General features: G+C 45.7%; 2 protein-coding genes across 2 annotated transcripts; both read left to right on the top strand.

Annotated features, from left to right (window-relative positions):
* The first annotated feature begins 2,635 nt into the window (after nt 1-2,635).
* LOC104324622 (osteocalcin) lies at nt 2,636-9,315 on the top strand. The gene is made up of 4 exons (XM_009928889.2): nt 2,636-2,808; nt 4,567-4,602; nt 6,590-6,659; nt 8,259-9,315. The coding sequence occupies exons 1-4, from the start codon at nt 2,742-2,744 to the stop codon at nt 8,386-8,388; spliced, it is 303 nt and encodes a 100-aa protein (XP_009927191.1). The 5' UTR covers nt 2,636-2,741; the 3' UTR covers nt 8,389-9,315.
* Nucleotides 9,316-9,905: 590 nt separating this feature from the next.
* Nucleotides 9,906-17,637, top strand: ART4 (ADP-ribosyltransferase 4 (inactive) (Dombrock blood group)). Its single transcript, XM_009928888.2, has 3 exons — nt 9,906-12,154; nt 14,067-14,793; nt 15,586-17,637. Exons 1-3 carry the CDS (start codon nt 12,071-12,073, stop codon nt 15,678-15,680), a joined length of 906 nt encoding a protein of 301 aa, XP_009927190.1. The 5' UTR covers nt 9,906-12,070; the 3' UTR covers nt 15,681-17,637.
* Nucleotides 17,638-19,144: the final 1,507 nt, after the last annotated feature.

Below are 19,144 nucleotides of genomic sequence, written 5' to 3'. Positions count from 1 at the left end.
TCTTCTCATCAGTTACAGTATTTTGTGTGTGTGTGTGTGTGCAATTTTCCATGAAGAAGCTAGGCTTATCATAGAATCTGATGCGGATTATGGAAAAAAGTCACTACCTTGCAATCACATGAGTTTGAAAGGATCTACAGTGTTTTTGTTCCAGGCTGTACAAGTGCTTCTTTTAGAGGTCACTGGCAAATTTCAGTTCCCAGTGTTAAGACATCTTAAAATGGTATGGTGTTCAGAAGGCAGGGTGAGATGCACTTTTTGAAAATTAAATCTATAATCTTTCCTCAGCTGGGGAAACAAAATTCAGAAGGTGCTGTTTAATCTTAAAAACAAAGTTAGGGCAAGAGTTAGTGACAGAAAAAGCCTGTAAATTGCATCTTGTGTATCCAGCTACCCTCAGGCCTTGATGCAGGGTGCTCCTGTAGAAAGGAGTGTGTGGTATAGACTTTACTCACATTTCCTTTTGGAATCCCCTTTCATGCCCTTACTTCCACCTGGAATGATTCTGGTTAGTGCTAGAAAGCTGCAGAAACCAAAGGTGAAGAGGGGCTCCAGGTGGCACATAAACAAATCAAAGAAACCCAGTGTTTGGGGTCAAGCCCAACTTTGTTCACCTAGAACAATTTCGGTTTACTGTTCATAACTCATTTGAAACCAAGATGTGGCCTGACCCCGTGCACAGGTTGCTGAGCGTTGTCACCAGCCCCAGGGCACCTCGCAGAGCCTGTCCCCGGGTCAAGAGGCAGCAGAATTCAGTGCTGCTCTGGGCTGGTCGGCAGCTCGGACACTCCTTGGTGTGGAGTGTGTAGGAGACGTAACATCTTCTATCTCAGCTCAGCATGGCTGGTTTCAATATTTGCATCTCCAGGCTTCCACAGGCACCTGCGAATTATAGAAGTGGGAAAGATGCATGGCACGCTATCAAAGGCTGTGAGGTATAAAGTATCGAATTGTTGACTAATCTGTGAAATTAAGCCTAGAGCCAAATCTACCTGTCACATTATAAACGAGCATCTTCCTCCAAAATATGCTTCAAGGCTTTGCCAGCTTGGAAGTTGAACTTTTGGAAAGAAATATGATTTATTTATTGAAAACAATTCCGATAGGAAACTCCACCTTGACAGTTGCTGAAGTTTTGTCCAAAGGAAAAAGTCAGAGATAAATGGGTTTAAGGGAAAATAGCCATAGGGATTAGGTATATTTGCACCCACGCTTGTTCTGCATGTTCCCAAGTAGGTGGATCTTATGATCACCAACCGCAGCAAAACTTTCATACCCTAAAGTCAACAAGTCTGCAGTGTCTGGGTTTGACTTGACACTGTGACATTACCAAAACAGAAGGCACAGGGCTAGTGCTGTCTGGGTCTGTGTCCAGAAATATCTCGCGATGCCAACCTCCAGTTTACCAGTATAAATAATAAATAATACCAGAGATTTGTGTGGGATTTCGTTAGTGTAAGCAATAACCAAACATGTTTAAGAGACTACGTGCTGGTTAGAAAGCTTGAGAAAAGTTAGGAAGAGAAGTAAAACTGTTTGGATTACTAGAATTGTGTATTTATATTCTTTCAAGTATTCTTTTGGAAGCATAACTTTCCTAGAATACCTATTATTTTTAGATATTTATTTGTTTTTAAATTGTTGCTGTTTAAGATACTTTTGCTGGAAGTTGTTAGTATGTATATTCAGTCTTTCCTGGACTGTAGAAAAGTTAAACTCCCCCCCCCCCCCCAAATGCTGAAATTTCTCTAAGCTAAAAGACAGTGTTTCTAAGGATTGGCAAAATCCCTAATGGCTCTGACTGCCCTTTTAAGCTTTAATTTGTAACCCTTGGACATGTCCCCTGCACGTGGGGCTGACGAGCACTGGATGTGAGGTGGAGGAAGATGTGACCCATATGCTCTTTGTGGGACATGGCTTTGGGAACTTGGATGGTGGGTTTGGGGAGTGTGGGGTTGTTGGTCGATAGGCTGTAGCAGAGCCCATGCAGGGCTCTTGACATACCAAGTATGCCACCCAAGTCCTGAAGAATAAAACACTTTTGGAGTCCAAAGGTTTATTTGATTTTTTGACAGTAGAAGCCAAACTAAAGCTTCCAAACTAGGAATATTTCCAGGAAGAAAGAAGAAAGACCCTCCCTCAAACTAACTACCAAAGTTCCCAACAGTATAAAAATCTCAGCTCTCCAAAGTGGTTTGGTGAAACTGCCTGAAGCAAAAATCTACTGTGTGTTTGCCCTATGCAAATTGTTTTATAGGTTTCTTTACCTTCAGGGCAATGTGTTAGGTTGGGGTGGGGGGGGAAGGGTCACCACTGGGTTCTGTCTCATTTGCTTTTCCTCACGAGAGAGCCCCATCACACGAAAAGAGCTGCTCTGCTTCAGGGTGTGCTAGTCTCTCCCCTGGCTTTCTGGCACGAAGCTGAATGACTTTCATGTTCATAATAAAACTGATTTTTTATTCCAGTTGTTTTTCTTCACCACTCCCATTCAAAACCTCATGTAAAATCTGGAAATGCCACAAGTCCTGAGATGGATGTGAAAATGCCTGCCAGGACCCAACATCTCCTGGCCCAAAGGACGGGCTTTGTTTTGGATCTCAGACACAGGAACACAAGCCAGAGCCCCGATCTCTCCAGGCGATCACAGGATATAAACCACTGCCCAAAAGCAAGCTCTGGAGAACTTCAGTAACCTCCAGGAAAGCTCTGAGGTTAGGGAGACCAGGGCAGCCAAAGAAGACATGAGGAGTCTGCTGGCACCGCTGATGGTGACTCTGGTCCTGGCAGCTCTCTGCTCTTGTGAGAAAGGTAAGGGGACGTCTTCCCGGGACGGCTCGCGGGAGCGGTGCTCAGCCCTGCAGCTTCAGTCTGGGAGAGACGCAGAGATTCGGGAGGAGGAGGAACACCGCTGGTCATTGCACAGTGGGGATAAACTGCCTCGTGTCTTGCTGGGCACTTGCTTCCTCTGCTCAACCCCCCCCCAACTGCACCACTGAATTGCAGCAGAGAATTCAAATATTTTAATATGTTTAAGTATTGAACCGGTTTAGCATTTAGGTGAACTGGCAAAGGTATGCTGGGTGCTCACTTTTGAGTAAGAGGGTTGAGCTGCAGGCAGATTTGTGTCGACCACAGGGAGAGGGATTTTGTGCCTGCCAGCCCTGGAGGGCTGTAGGATCACAGAGACAGGCACCCAGTCAAGCCTTCACCTGCAGGGAAATGTGGGATGTGGAGAACTTCTGGAGAAAAAAAAGCCTTCTGTTGGTGGTTAAAAAAAAGGGAGTTGTCCCACTGAAATAAGAGCACATCACATTTGAAGGTGATTTAGCAATGGTGACTTCATGATGAAGACATCATGTAGTGGCAGCTCCATCACTGATGAAGAGAGAGGGAAAGGGGGGAAGATCAGAAAAACAAGTATTTTCCCTTTACAGCAGCAAAAGAGAGGCTGAGCAGGAGAGAGCTCTGTCTTTTCCTGTATTATCTCATTCAGAGTTAAATTTCGTTCAGTCCTTGGCATCAGGTATGTCATGATTCAGTACTGTCAAATATGTTTTGTTTAATCAGCGTTTTCCTTCTGTCAGCCTTTTTCTTACTTTTTCACTCTTGAGTATATATCTGCTTTTTTTTGAGTCATTATTATGTTTTAGAATGCTTAATGGCCTTGGAGTAACTTCTAATTTTCCTTTTTTTTTTTTTTTTTTAAATCCAAGGAATACATTGCTTAAAAATAGAATGACACACAACCCTTTTCACACAAAGTTTTGTTTAAGCACGGTTTCTATTTTTTTGGTCTCTGGAGTCCTCTCTCTGCCCATAAATACACTTATGCCAAATATCTGGTGACTTGGGTGGAACTGACACTGTTGAAAAAAGTATTGTGAAAGAGTGGAAGAAAAAAATGTGAAATAAGGCAGTGTGGGAGAGCCAAGATTAGGAGACCTTCCATTTCTCTTAGAGGACACTTTCCTTGGGTGTGTGCAGGGAGCATTAAGGATTAAGAAATACACACAGAAATACAGTGTGTAAATTCCTCTTGGGAGGGCTGGTGAGCCAGGTACCTCAACCCTGAGGCAGAAAGCTGAGAGGACAGAGTAGTTCCTAATTTTTGGCCCTATTTCTCTTCCCTATCAATGGGTTGTGATTTCTCCCCAGAGCTAAGGAAACCTCACTTTCCAAAGATAGAGGAGATGCTCAGCTGTCTTCAGGTTCTCTCCGAATTTGGGATTTTGCTCAAACGGTCCCATAGCTCTAGCTGTCCCTGCTCTTAGCAAGGGTGGGGAGGGAGAAGGAGGAAGGTCTTCCTCCACCTTCCACAGTGGTTATATGTTTATTGTCTTATCTGGCTCAGAAGAAGTTGAAATGAAACAAGCCCAGGCATAATGGGCGAATTCTGCTGTGGTGGTGAAGTCTATCTAAATGGTGGGTGTTAATAAAATGCTTTTTGGGAGGCACAGACTTTCTGGGAAAGTGTGGGGAGCTGGACGCAGGCAGCAGGCAGAGGGATTCAGTTACAGAGTGGAGCACAGGAGGTCTCAACCTAGCTCCTTTCTGTCTGTCTTCCAGATCCCAAAGACCCCTCAGGATCTCCCAGCGCTGCCAGTGAGTATATCGCAGTGACTGACGCTCAGCTCCATTCTTCCCCATCCGCCTCCTTTCTCCGCTTTGCCACGTTCGAGGAGTGAACGCGAACCACGCTGCTCCCTTTTTGCTCCCTCGGCGCTGCAGTCCCCGAGGTGCAGGAGCACCTGCCGCAAACAGGGGGGCTGCTTTTCACAGCCACGGGGGTCGGAGGCACCGGGGAGGTCAGCGTCCCCGCGCCCGCAGCCTCGCATCGCTGCGGGCATAGCCTGCACCTCCACAACCCTCCAGCAGCCTCCAGGCAAGACGTGAGCCCTGCGGGTTATTGGCAGCTGGATGCATCTGCCCCTCTGTGAAACAGGGTGGTTTGTGTGGAGCAACACGGCCGGTCTCCTCGCTCCTCTGAGCTGGCCTCAGAAAGATATCCAAAGTGACTGCTGTGTCCCCAGGCTGTTCAGAGAGCAGAATGTGCCCCAGGGCCTCCAGGCACGGGGCTTTTGTGTCTGCTGAGCAGTGATCCTGATGTGCAGGATCACAGAGCAGAAAGGTTTTGGTGCCGCACGGCAACAGGACGTGACATCCCTGCCAAATCCCACAACCTGGAGAGCCTGAAAGCAAGCGCCTGCCTTGGCTGCTCCTGAGGGCTGCAGTCCCTCCTGTCAGGTCGCCTGCGACATGGGGATTTGTACACACTTCGGGATGTCCACAGCTTTTGCAGGAAGCTGATCCTGGCAGAAATCTGTATGGAAAATCGCTTTCGTTCTCCCCTGTCTCTCCTTCTCACACCTTAAAGGATAACATTGCTGCTGAGGAGCATGAAAGCTGGTATTTCTCCAGTGAGCCAATACAAACACAGATTGGGAAAGAGAAAAAAAAAAGAGCGTTCAGGGAAAGGTGCTGATTTCTGACAGCTCATTAACTGGCAGTTTCTGTGTAGCTGGTATTTTGATCCAGACTAAACCCCAGCTTGCTAGAGAGGGGGCACCTCTCACCTGCCAAACAGAAACGCAGTCAGACACCCCACGATGACGAGGGAAGGGCACAAACCCCACCGTCTCCCCACAGACAGCAGTCTTAGAAACTTCTTTTCCCCCAGCGCCAGCACCAGTTAGCCAGTTTCCCTGCCGAAACGCGTATTGGTGCGCCGCTGCCCGTGTCGCTGGTGTGCCGGCATCGCGCACACCTTGGCTGGTGCGGGTCCGTCCCACGGAGCGAGCCGGTGCCAAACCGTGGCCGGGGCTGGGGAGCGAAGTGGCTCTGCCTGCTGTTTGTGGGGTTCTCCACAGCACCCCAGTGTTTGCACAACCACAAATCCAAGGGAGCAATTAAGCAACTGCGCTGACACGGTGTGTTAGTGAAGAGCAGGGGCTGATGCTGTCATGGCAGAAAGACCTCTCATGTTCTCCAAGTCCTGAACACCAGGATCTTCGCACCTCCTGGGTGTATGTCTCCCTGGGAGATGTTTACTGGCATTATTTTATACCCTTCACCTTTCATGGAACTCTGCACATGTGAGCATCAGTATTTTCATGTACCGCCTGTTGCTTATGGTTCATTAGAGGCAATTTTAAGGCCTGGTGTCCAGTATCCCACATCACCCTCCATCTAAGTCAAAATATAGAAAGGAAGCCAAGAGTCTGAAATTAAGCAGGCTGGGGAGAGAGGGTGCCATTCCCTTCATTTTCTCCTTATTCATATTTTATGCTGTCATGACTTTGTCTTCTGCACATTTGCTGTGGACTCATCATGCTGTGCGATAAGGGAATGGACCTTATGCCTGAAGAGCCCTTGCTCCATGTAGATGTGCAGGTTGGAGTGAGGAGGGAGTCCAGCTGATGGGCTTGAGTGGACAGTGGGGTGAGGAGAGATGAATGGGCAGTTAGGATGGTTCGTGGCAGCTATCTGCTAGTAGAGAGAGTAGACTGTCCATTTTCAGAGGCTAGACTGGTCTCTGTTTTTCACAGACCATGGCCCTGCAGCTCTAACCTGCTGTGTCCTCTCTTGGTAGGCATCAAGATTACAAAAGAAGTTGCCAATGCCTTTGTGAAGAGGCAGAAGAGATCCAGCCTGTATGAACGGTAACAACTCACGAGTCAGGCTGAGAGCTGGACTCTGGACCTGTTCTGAAGAGGGGGTGGGAAGGCAAGAGGGTATGACAAGGCATTAATTTGTTGCACATCTATGTTACTACCTTCACCTGTTGAAGCAAAAAGGCTGTAGGAGACACTTATTGATAGACAAATAGTTCTTTTTTCATAAATATCCTTTTGAGAGCTCATAGCTGGACTCTGATATTCCTCCCAGGCAGGAGGACAGTACTAGCTGTCTGGGCTAGCCATGGGGACACCAGGAATCCAGTTAGAAGCCGCTCTAACCTGCAGGGTCATCAGAGCCAGTTTCCAGGATAATGAGCATCACAGAGCCTTGGTCACTGCCTCTGGCTCCCTAGAAAGGAAGCAGAGCTCTGTTGCGGGGATGAGGATCGGTCAGAATGGCTGTTCTTTCTGAAGCTGTAGATCCTACATCCATTTGTGCAGAAATCCTAGGCACAAAGATTTGCAGAAATCCTAGCTATAAACATTTGGAGAAATTTGAGGTCATCCAAGAATGTTCTTCATATATTTCCTGGAAGATGTTGTTAAGCCACCATCTCAGGTAGGCCTGTGCAAAAAGAATTTTTGCTCAGTCCACCTTTGTACTGGAAGGGTAATATTGTTTTTTAGATAATAGAAGATTGGGATGCCCCATCTCTGGAAGAGAGGATCAGAATATTGTAGCAGAGGAACTGGGTGATGTTGAAACCTGCAGTGATTAAAACCAAGATGAAAGTCAGTAGTAGCAACTCTACTGGCTGTACTGACTACCCCCTTACAGGTGAGGCATCATAAAAGTAGCTTCTGCTATAAGCATTAATCAGGAAGGACTGAGGTAGGCAGACAGCTCAGGGTATTATTTGACTGTGAGGTAAGGTTAGTCTGGAAATATGGATGCAACAAATGGAATTAAGGGTGCTGCAGGGTATATACCATACAGAAATAAAATAACAATTAATGAGATACCAGTGGGACTTCTCCTGTAGCATTGCGTACAATCATCAGGGAAGATTAACCAAACCTGGGACAGGAGCTGAGAAGGGCATCCAGAGCATATAGCTGGGACTAAAAGACTTGGGCTTGCTTAGCCTGACAAAAGAAAAGCTGAGTGGGGACAGTGTTGTGGTCAACAACAGAAGTGAAGATGATTAGAGGAAACTCCTTAAGCTAAAGCAAAGTAGTAGCTAGCAGGAGAGTGAGCAGAAACTGGGAGCAAATAAAGGTAACCAGGTAATAAATAAATAAATAATAAATAACAACAACAACAACAACAACAACAAAGGTTATTGGGTAGTTGGGGAATGAGATTGGGGACAAAACCCCCCAGCACTAACTGCTTCTGTGGTCTCCTTTGATGATAAAACCTCAAGAGCAATTGTTTTAAGGTGGGTTCAGTTCCAACTTTTCCCAGCATTAATCAAGCAGTCTATGCCCACGTAAGTAGATGTTTAACTTACCATGAGAAGTCCCCTGTTGGGGCACCCTGGGGAATCACTCTTCTCAGGTTAGTGTCACAGGTGTGAAACCTCTCCAGCTGCATCAACTGAATCTGCAGAATGGCATCTCTCTCTCTGTCTCCTCCAGGTACCTTGAGTATTACAAAAATCCAATGGAGCAGATGCATGAGCGTTGTGAAAACTACCCGCCCTGTGACTATCTCTCTGACCAAATAGGATTTTCCATGGCCTACAACCATTTCTTTAGGAGATACTGAACATGGGACGGTCACTGGGTTCATTTTGCTCGGGACCACTCTCAACCCCCCAAGAGAAAGGAGGTTGTGGGTGGGAAGGAGGGAAGAAAAACATCTAGACTGGGCCCTCCTTCCGTTGTCTCCCTAGCCAGCTGGAACACCAAGGCAATAATTATCCTACTTATTGAGCTTGCGTTAGCTTTCTTCCTTTCATCAAAAATGTTTCTCTTCAGTCATCTTTTGTGGTATTTTGAGTTTCACTAGAAATGGTTGAGAAGAATCTGTCTTACCTCCTTCCATTTGAATCCCCATGATGCAGTAGGTGAAAAGACTGTGATTCCTCTCAAGAAAATCAACGCATGCCTTAGAAACGTAACAGGACCTTTTGTCCTCTTGTACAAAATGCAGCAGTATTATAGAATGAGAATATCACAACATGTGTAAAAGTGATGGATCTGATCCCGGGATGCTCACTGGGAAGAAGGCAGAACGGCTGCCTCCTGGTACAGTGACTGGGAAAGTTCGGTATTTTCAGGCAGTATAATTACCCTAAATATGTGCCAGTGTAGGATCATTTTGTAAAGACAGAATTGTGGAAATACTATTACATAGCCAGAAATCAGGTTCTGGAACACTCTGCTGATTATTCTGTCACAAAATTTGCCTGTATAGCAACAATAGATAAATCCCCAAAGGTGTGTTTAAGGAGTCCTTTTAGATGAGCTCTTCCATTTGTATGCTGCACTCAGTGAGTGTCTGTAAAAAGTACCTTGGAAATGTCTTGTTTTTATTAAAATTGGTTTCTGGTGAAACTGAATATACCCAAGCAGAACAAAAAAAAATAATCTGTTCCTCTCCAATGCTTTAGCACTGATACTTGAAGGTAAAAGTGTCTAAACAGCTCCAAAAAAAGCAAAGAAAAAAAGCAAGAAACTTCATGAAATAAAACCAAAATCAGCTCAAGGATGGATTGAAGTTGGATTAGCATTTGGTTTATTCAAGGCAACTTGTATCTCTTTCATGCTTATATATATATATATATATAAAAGTGTGTGTATTTATATACATATCCTCTTCCCTCTGCACTACTTCATTCTGTCCTCGGCTATGAATATTATACCTTAGCAACTTTCTGCAGCACCTCCCTTGATGTGCTCTGTCAGCTTTTCTTCCCTGAGAGGTAGATGGCAGATCCTGTCTCCAAGGACAGGCACTGCTGACCTTCAGGAGACTGAGAAAGACGGAATGGATCTCTCTGGTTGCATGTAAGCTGGTGCAGCCATCCCCAGCTGCTGACTGCAATAAATACTGCTTATGTAAAGCAGGTTGGTGTGCTGCTTCTCTCTGTTCCTCTGTACAACCTCCATCTGCGGTTAGGGATGCCTAGAAGATAAAGCCTGCTTTTATGAACCTTGAAGAGCAGGATCCAGGTGCGTGAGGCTTCCGTCTCCCCTCCTGTGCCCCAGTGTGAATCCGAAGTGACCACACTGAAACTCAGGTCAGGGTCCCAGTACGTGGTGGCAGTGAGGGAGAGGAGGGCAAGGCTCTGCCCGATTCACCACCTACTGAGTCCAGCAGTGCTCTGAAGGACCTTGCCCTCAAGTAAGGACACGGGTTAAGCCCAGAGATGCCAGTGTAAGCTTGAGCATCTCTCTTTTGGCAAGCTGCTGTGACTTTCACTGGCTATGCTGACCTTGGCCAAGGAGAAGACAGTCAATAAGTACGTCTGCTTGTCTTGGTCAAATACCTGGGACGGGTTCTCCTATTGGCATAAACTGATGGGGCTTCACTGCTCCCAGCAAAATTCTCTCTGAACGCCATCTAATAAAAATGAACAAAGGGCTCATTGAAAGCAGTGAAAGTTTTGCTGGAAAAAATACTAGAGAGATTAGTGAAATCCTAATATCTGCCATACTAACAAGTTGGGGAGGTTGTTGTTGTTCTTGTATAGAATTGTTGGTACAAAAAGAAAATGAAGCTTCCTGTCTATATTTGCATCTTTCTGTTAGTTTTATATTTTTCTCTTCCTTTCAGTAAATATTTTTTTCAGGGAAGTTGCACACGAAGATCTCAATCATGTCATCTGCTCTGGGCTACCAGATCTCTATATGGGCTGAAGTCAGTACGACCTCTGGGGATCTGAGCGCACAAAACACGTTACAAACTGAATGCGGGAATGGGGGGACTCGATTTTCGCCCGGTTAATGCAGATTCAAGTACCACTAAAAATCCTCTGCTGCCATCTTATGGCCATTGCATTTATTGCATTTAATAATACACTACGTTGCTTTTCAAGCATTTGAAAATGCAAATGCAAGCGAATGGGCTTTCTTCCTCGTTCACTTCATCCTACAACACACACTAAGAGGCCAGAAGGGAAAAATAGGGACATAATCTGCAACTGGATTATATGCAGCTGAATTGACATTTTAGTGGGGCTGGTCATTCCGATCGTCAAGTTCCCATTGGAGCCTGTCACAGTTCAGCTCCTTTTTATCTCTACACAAACAGGAGAGGAGATGCCTTTGAATAAAGTCACAAGCCCTTCTGTGGAGTCACTTTTAGAGGCTGAAGAACCACTTTCTGAAATACAGCCCAAGATGATAGAGCAATTCCAAGAAGAAGTAGATAGGCTGCATTTATCACTTTGCATCAGCCTTCATGCCATCATCTCATATCACCAGTGGCTGCAGATACTGTCAGCAGCATTAGCTGGTGCAGTGTAATAGATCACTTTGAAAGCAACCCCGTATGAGACCTTTATGTCATCTCTCACGCTGTTTCAGCAATACTTGGCAAATGCTCTCTGTCCACAGAATCCAAGCAGCTGCACAAACATCTCTTTTCTCAGGGAACCGCACCGTGTCTGCAGGTGCCCCCACTCACCCAGCCTATCACTGGCAGGCAATGGAAAATGGATTTCACTTCTCTGTAGTCAGAACAAGGCCCTGACACCTTGTCTTGGCTCTTTTTTCCATGCAGAAGAGTTATCAGAGGCCATGGGGCTTTGCAGGTGAGTCACTCACTGCCGTTATTTGGAAGGGTGACTGGAAAGCAGCTACTAGAGAGGGGTTAGTCTCAGTATAGAATCTGTATTGACACACTCATTCTGGGTATACCCAATGTAAACAGTTCAACAACAGTGCCACTCTGCAGTGGTGGAAGGGTAGGATTGGCAGCAGATTATTAGAAACCAGAGGGAGGTAAGGAGGAGGACAGTTATGTTATCTCTGCTTCCAGATGGGATCCCAACCTACCCGGCATTTCTGTGTTGGCTTTATCAGAATTCTGCACTTCTTTAAAAGGGCTTTTTAAGCTCTTGACCAGGGAGTGCTCTCTACCTCATCCTGACACATCACTCCTCAGGAGAGAACCGCCTTAGACTTCTCCGAGCCAGGGTTTTCCTCCCTTTGCAAGAAGAACACCAGATACCTTGGAATTAAGAGAATGATCAAGGTGAAGCACATCTAACCAGTGGGAGTTGGTGCAATCAGACCCTTCCTTATGGATTGTGGGCACACTTCTACCAGTAAACTGTCTGTTTGGTTTGATTAACAACCTCTGAATTGCTGTAAGAATCTGGTGAATGTTCTTTGGTTGAAGAATTGTCAGCAAAACCTGAGTGCAAATTACAAACAGCAGAATTTTCCAGTTCAAGAAAAAAGGGAAAGAAACAGATGTAAATGACCTCTACTTGAGCTCAATGTTCTTTACAGTGTCTTGGGTGGACTCTAGGATGCCAGTGCTGCTGGCCAACCTTCTGTTGCTGATCTCCATGCAAAGGCTGGTAAGAAGGGGTAAACATTGTTCTTTATGTGAAATTGCTCATCCTACTGAGAAAATCTTTTTTTTTTTTTTTTTTTTTTGCATTTGAAACATATTCTTTAAGGAGCTCTGGGTTCAGCTTAAACTCTTCTGCTTTCAGTTGCTCTGTTCAACTGCTTACCTGTCCTAATTCCTTTTAACTACTTGGTTGGAAATTTCCTCTTGTTTGGAGCCAGGTAGTTTCCCAGGGTGTGTTTGTGAGTACGTCTCACGGAATTGTCCCTCTCCTTTTCCAGCCAGTCTCAGTCGAGGCTCTGACAAAAGCAGTGTGTTTTTGGATAGACAGTGACAATATTGCTCTATTATTTGTGGCTGCCTTTTAGCTTTGTCTCAAAGAAAGTATGGTATCAAGGAGAAATAAACTGCATCTCTGTATAGTTTATGGGCCAGTATAACTTGAGGGGTTAATAAAGGTATCAATTTGGTTATGCATCTAGGTCGAATATTTGAGATGATGAGACTATCTACATGTAGAATTCAACTATCAACTGACTACAGTACTTGACTAGTCTACTAGGAGATCAAAAAGCAGAAAGAACAATGTCATAACTCAGAGTGTTTCTTAGGTCTTATTACACAAGGTTTTTATTAATTAGAAATGCTAGAAACAGATAATTAGTGTGTGTCATGGTTTAACCCCAGCCAGCAACTAAGCCCCACACAGCCGCTCACTCACTCCCCCCCACGGTGGGATGGGGGAGAGAATCAGAAGGGTAAAAGTGAGAAAACTCATGGGTTGAGATAAAGACAGTTTCAGAGGTAAAGCAAAAGCTGCACATGCAAAAAAGGAAACCAAGGAATTCATTCCCCACTTCCCATGGGCAGGCAGGTGTTCAGCCATCCCCAGGAAAGCAGGGCTCCATCATGCGAAACGGTGACTTGGGAAGACAAATGCTGTAACTCCAAACGTCACCCCTTCCTCCTCCTTCCCCCTGGTCTATATGCTGAGCATGACGTCCTATGGTCTGGAATATCCCTTGGGTCAGTCAGGGTCAGCTGTCCCGGCTGTGTCCCCCCCCCCAACTCCTTGTGCCCCCCCAGCCTGCTCGCTGCTGGGGTGGGGTGAGAAGCAGAAAAGGCTTTGACTCTGTAAGCACTGCTCAGCAGTAACGAAAACATCCCTTAATTACCAACACTGTTTCCAGCACAAATCCAAAACACAGCCCCATAGCAGCTACTATGAAGAAAATTAACTTTATCCCAGCCAAAACCAACACAGTGTGCCATTTCATAGATAGGGTATATTAGAGGTTATTTTCCTGTTACAGCACCCATTTGTGTAAATCCCTACTCATGTGTTTAATGTTTATTTACATGACAAGCCCAGCTGGCCTCAGTAAGACAAACTGGGTGAACAAAAGTTTTGGCACAGTGCTACTGTATTGTAGTACTGAACACCATTCTCTGGAGCTAAAACATGTCCAAGAGGTATGACGAGACAGGAGGAAGAAATTCACCCATGAGATGTGTTCAGGCTGCACTGCCTTGCGCACATTGTTTTGCTTATTCTTTCTCTCTTCAAAACCACTTATTAATCATGAGCACAATATTGAAATAAATGGACCATGGGTCTGTCCTACAGACTTTAGACCCCCACCCTCTGAAGAGCAAACTCTCCTGAAGATTTTAAAGCTACTAATCCACATAAAAGAAGAACTCTGGTATCCTAGCTGGCATATGCCTCAGGTGCGGCTTGGACAATAACCTGAGGTTGCTCAGGAAGGGCTTGTCAAAGATGCCTACCTGCTGTGCTTGCTCTGCCAGTAATGACAAAGGAGCAAGAAGAGGGTAGGGAAAAACCTGGTTTGCATCCGTAGAGGTACACAAAACGTCCACACTTCTGATGCTAATCTTCCTTTGCTTTTATGTTGCAGGCTGTGTCCCACCTCATGATGGATATGGCTCTGCATTCCTTTGATGACCAGTACCTGGGCTGCAGAGAGCAGGTGATGGAAGAACTGGAGCGAGGAGACTATTTCCAGAAGGAAATAGCTGCTAACAAGGACTATTTGAGTCTCTGGAAGAAGGCTCAGGAAGCTTTATTAAAAAGCCCTGTAGGTCTCCTGAGGGAGATGCATGAGAGCCATGCCATAGTCCTCATGGCTTACACCATGAACTCTTCCCTGCACTCTCAGCTGAACTGGGCCACTTCTACAGCAGGAAGCTCTCCAGAGTACTACAGACACAACTTCAGTTTCAAATATTTTCACTTTTACCTGACGACTGCTATCCAGATAATGAAGCAATGGCAGAGCAGCAAGGAGAGCATGGGGAAACGTAAGTGCTACCGGGTGCACAGGGGTGTGAAAGATTTATATATCGAGGCCATGGTAGGTAGCAGGGTGCGATTTGGCCGTTTCACTTCCACCTCCCACCTCTGGAACGAAGCTCGGAAGTTTGGGAATGAAACTTTGTTCACGGTGACAACTTGCCTGGGAGCAGCTGTGCAAGGTTTTTCTTACTACACGTCCGAGAAGGAAGTCCTCATTCCCCCTTACGAGATATTCCTCGTCAAAAGCTTCTTTCGGACACAGCACGGTAACCGGCTGCATCTGCATTCCGTGGGGAACTACAGCAAGTACCAGTGCCAGCTGGTGGCAGGTATTGTACACAGCCCTTCATGCGGGGGGTGCAGAACAGTCCGGTCCCAAGCACCCCAAGCAGCCCTCCCCAGCTGCACCTACATGGGGCAAAACTCACGGCCAAATCTGTAGCTTCCCCGCCGTGTTTGCCTGCAAGAGGCACATGAACCAGTTTTCATCCGTTTGTCATGAAACCTGGGAGCACCCCACAGCTGCCTGAAGATGAATCCCCCTGATACATAGCAGGTCTCAGGATTCTTTGCAGCTTCCATTTATCCCATCTGCCACTGCAAGGAGCTCACAGGACACAGGCATGTGGGTCCCCAGCATTCCTACAGCAAGGGCAGATGAGATCTGAAGGCAGCTTGAATTCAGATATTTATTCTGGTGGCTTGCAAGGCTGCCACGCTTCAAGCCTCAGGACAAAACTATTGCTGCTTTAGTTGTGTGTTCTCTCCTGTGGCAGAAGGGATGAAAGGTATCCTTTGGCAAAGCACACACTGTAGTGTCCTGGCTCCATAGATAACTGTTGTACTGAAGACCTCACTGAGCCTGTTCCACAGCCCTGTCCTTCTGTGAGTCCACCACCAGTACAGACTCTTGCTTTCGTCTCTCTGAGCAATAGTGTGTCAATGCAACCTTTGAGCACAAAATAATCATTCAGGAGTGAGAGTTTGTGCCTGGACCTGAGCCAAAGTAGTAGGTAGATTTGAGGAAATGGCTCTTCTGGGCAAAGGCTGTGTTAGCAAGTGCAGGAAGTTTTAGGCAGCCAAAAGGGGTCTAAATGACTGCTCTCTTGACTTTCTTTCAGCTTCAAGAAGCAAGAACAGCGGTTCCACTGCCCTCACCTCTGCTGTTCTTCCTAGCATAGTTGGAGTTTTCCTGTGCTTGGCCCACAACAACTGATTCTCTGGCTGCATCTAGATATATACACTGGAACAGGGGGCAAGAATAATTCACAGGAAATGAGTCTCTGCAGTTCCTGTTGTTACAGAAGTTTCAATCCTCCCTTTGCTTTCAGCTGCACCTCTCCAGCTGAGATTGGAACATTCACCCTCATTTATCAAAACCCGCATTCCCTGGACCCATTCGGGTAGGAGGGCAGTTATCCACAGCCTTTCTGACGAGCAGAGCAGTGACACCCTTCACTGTAGGCAGCTTTTCCCTTAGGCATTCAGGAAAGACACACACGGACTTTGGACTCTTTACAGATCTCTTAGTAGCTTTATTTTTAGTGAGAAAGAGTCTGTCTGTGGGATGCAAAAGGCACCATGGTGGTAAAGTTGAGCGGGTAAGTGTGCAGCCTTGCATATCTCCTTTGAGTGCAGGGTCCCAGGGGACAGTAAAGTCAGTGGCTGCTGCACGGTGGTCTTTCCCTGCTGCATGACCTCCTGCGCCAAAGCCATAGCTCTCATCTCAACCTGACTGTCAGCATCTCGCACACGGGGGACAGAAGCATGAAGCTGCCTTGAGACATGAACTTAGCAGCAGAGGATCACAACACTTGTCAGGCCTGTCTTCAGCTTTCATGTCTGACTTCAGCATTTTTTCTGAAAAAGTCAGGCAGATCCTGTGTTCATAACAGTACTCTAGTGGCTGATGAATACATGCCGGTCATTTCACACTGAAATGAAGGAGGGCCTGTGGGGCCCACTGCTGTCTTCTTGGGTGTTGGATGTGACTGAAATTCATTTACCTGCCTTTCTACTTCGCTGGTCCTCAATGTCTAATGCTGGAGGCTGAATGAACATCGCAAATTGGAACTGGAACTTCTGATTTAGCTATAGACTCCCTTCACTTTATGAGTTCATTTAGCAGTTCTGGAGCCTTAGAGACTCAAGCCAGAACAGCTATGAGGTTCTCCCATCTCCAAAAAGTAAGTGTGGAAATGATAAGAAACATTTTCTGCCTGCAATTCCCCTTTCCAACATGCCTTGCTTGCTTCTCCGCCCCCCGTCCCTCACCCCCACTGACAGCAGCCCTGGGCTGAGGCTACAGTCAGAGTGGTTATCTCCCTGGTCCAAGGAGACCAGCCATGGCGATTTAACTTTGCAGTGGAGTCACCAAATCATTGAACTGAAACTCACTGACACATTTCACAAATGACCCCAGCTTTCAGATCTTGGCAGGACGCCGGAGTTCTGTACTCACCATCCCCCGTGCAAAACAGTAAGCTACAAGTAATCTATCCGAACAAGATGTGAACATGAGGACTGCACAAGCTGCCCATCAGCTGGTTAGTCAGAAGTAAGGACAGCCAAAAGCACCTGTGTGAACTGCTCGACTCTCGGAGCAACTCCATATAAGCTTGGTGCTGCAATTCCTTTGGAAATCCTGTGGCAAGGAATGCAGAATTTAGGCACATGAGAAATTTTAACATTAGAAAGGTAGGCATTTCAGGAATTTGGATGTATTCAGGTTTTAGCAGATTAAATGGAGGATTTTGAGGCTCAGCCTCTTGTGTGTCAGATTTAGGCATCTGTAATGGCAGAGGCCATCCTCTAATCATCTAAAACCTAGTACCATGTTCTGTGAAACTGAACTACTGTCCCTGAAATCCTGAGACATGCTTGCCCAGGCAGCTAAATCAGATTTAATACAGAGCTATTTTACTATTGGCTTGTTTTCTATCTATATTTCATGTTACTTTCTTGTTGCTCTTGGTTTACTAGTGATTTCAAATAATAAGTTGTCAGAACTTGATTTTGCCCCCTAAATGTTCAAAGATACTAAGCCCAGATTTCAAAAAAGATGAAAAGACCAGAAGCAGCCGCTGCAGATACCCTTGTACGTGTGTTCAAACATGCTTAAACTCTTTCCTATGTAAGAATTACAGGAATCAAGATGAATTTCTGACACATCAGCACATTTATGTCTCTTGCTGCTTATCTGTTGTCACTGGAATGCAGGCTTCAACCATTTTAACAAAGGTTTGGAATGCTTCACAAGGTGGCTTCAGCACCCTGAAAGCCTCCTCTAAGTAGTCAGCTGCTATTTTCAGGCTTTTATCTGTGGATCTGTGTCCTCCAAGGATAGCCTGTAGGAAAACAAGAAGTGAAGAGGGGGAGGGTAGGAAGGGAAGCCTGAGATGTTGTGATGTTCCGCTCGAGGAGGGGCTGCTTTCTGTGGTACTTGGTGTCTCATTTTGTTGCAGCGTCTTCACAATATCAGTATAGTCCATGAGAAGTTCTGATACTTGGAGGGATAAGGCAGGTGAACTCAATAACTGATGAACAGCAGACTCTACTGTGTCAGGGAAATTGTCATGTTTCAACATCACTGCAATGAGTACACCCATGATACGTTCTACAACTCCCTTATAATTCTCATGAAGTTCCTTTACTGCAGTGATCTTGTCCTGCAGGGAGGTGATGGGACCAGCAAACTTAGCATGCAAACTGTGGCCGATGATTTCCTGTACATCTTTGTCTTTTGCTTCCACAGTGGCTTGCATCTCCTTCAAAGCACTGACCAGGAGCTGCAGGTTCTCTTTAATGCTGAAGTTTTCTTTTACTGACATTATGGAGAAGTTGGTGCCAAGATGAGCATTGAGGAGTCGGAATATTGTGTTGATTGAAGAGACATAGATGTACACTAAGTCATGCAGATTCTGGCAGGCCCTGACCAGCCTTTCTTTATCGCTCGTAAAACCAAGGAGGGCTAACATTTCTGGAGTGGGGTCCGACTCTGAAACAGAGGAAAACCAGAAGACACAGGGGAATAAAACTGGATATATGTTCAGCTAGAATGTTACATTTCCGAAACTAATATCACAAATTATCAACCCACCTGACCCACCCTCCCCAAGCCATTAGTTAGAAGAAAACACAGAAAAAGCTCTTTGTCAGCCTTTGCAGGGATCTTACCAAGCAGGCCAGCACAATATGGTGTAAACAGCTGCAAGTATCTTTACTGCAGGAAGTATGACTCTGACCTTCAGCATGCAATCTGAGGAGCAGTGGAAGTAGTGTAAGTGAATCATTCTTGCCTTTTGGTGTTTATTGGTAAATTTATGGGAGTCCTAGCAAACAATGACCCGGAGTAAAGTAGGAACAAAACTGCTTGCGTATTGTTTAAATGATCTTCTGTCATGTTCCAAATAATAGAGACTCTAGAAGGGAAGAATTTGCATACACTGCAAACCTTGAAGACCTGAAATCAGTTTCCAGCCTACAGAATGTGACACAGAGGCAGCTGCCAGCCTGATCAATTCAATTCAGTCCAATATTGGAAGAAGTATTTTAGGACTACATGGTATTCTCAGTTAAGAACAGGAGTCACAACTAATTGAGGACTGCAGAAATGTAATAGTTAAATCATTAGTGTTCTCTCTCAGCTCATCTCATGCCTACAGCTCTGAAAACAAGGAG

Source organism: Haliaeetus albicilla, chromosome 28 (assembly GCF_947461875.1).
Source record: "Haliaeetus albicilla chromosome 28, bHalAlb1.1, whole genome shotgun sequence".
Classification (NCBI taxonomy): Eukaryota; Metazoa; Chordata; class Aves; order Accipitriformes; family Accipitridae; genus Haliaeetus; species Haliaeetus albicilla.
The sequence above is the reverse complement of the archived record's forward strand: the minus strand, read 5'-3'. Positions and strand labels throughout refer to the sequence as shown.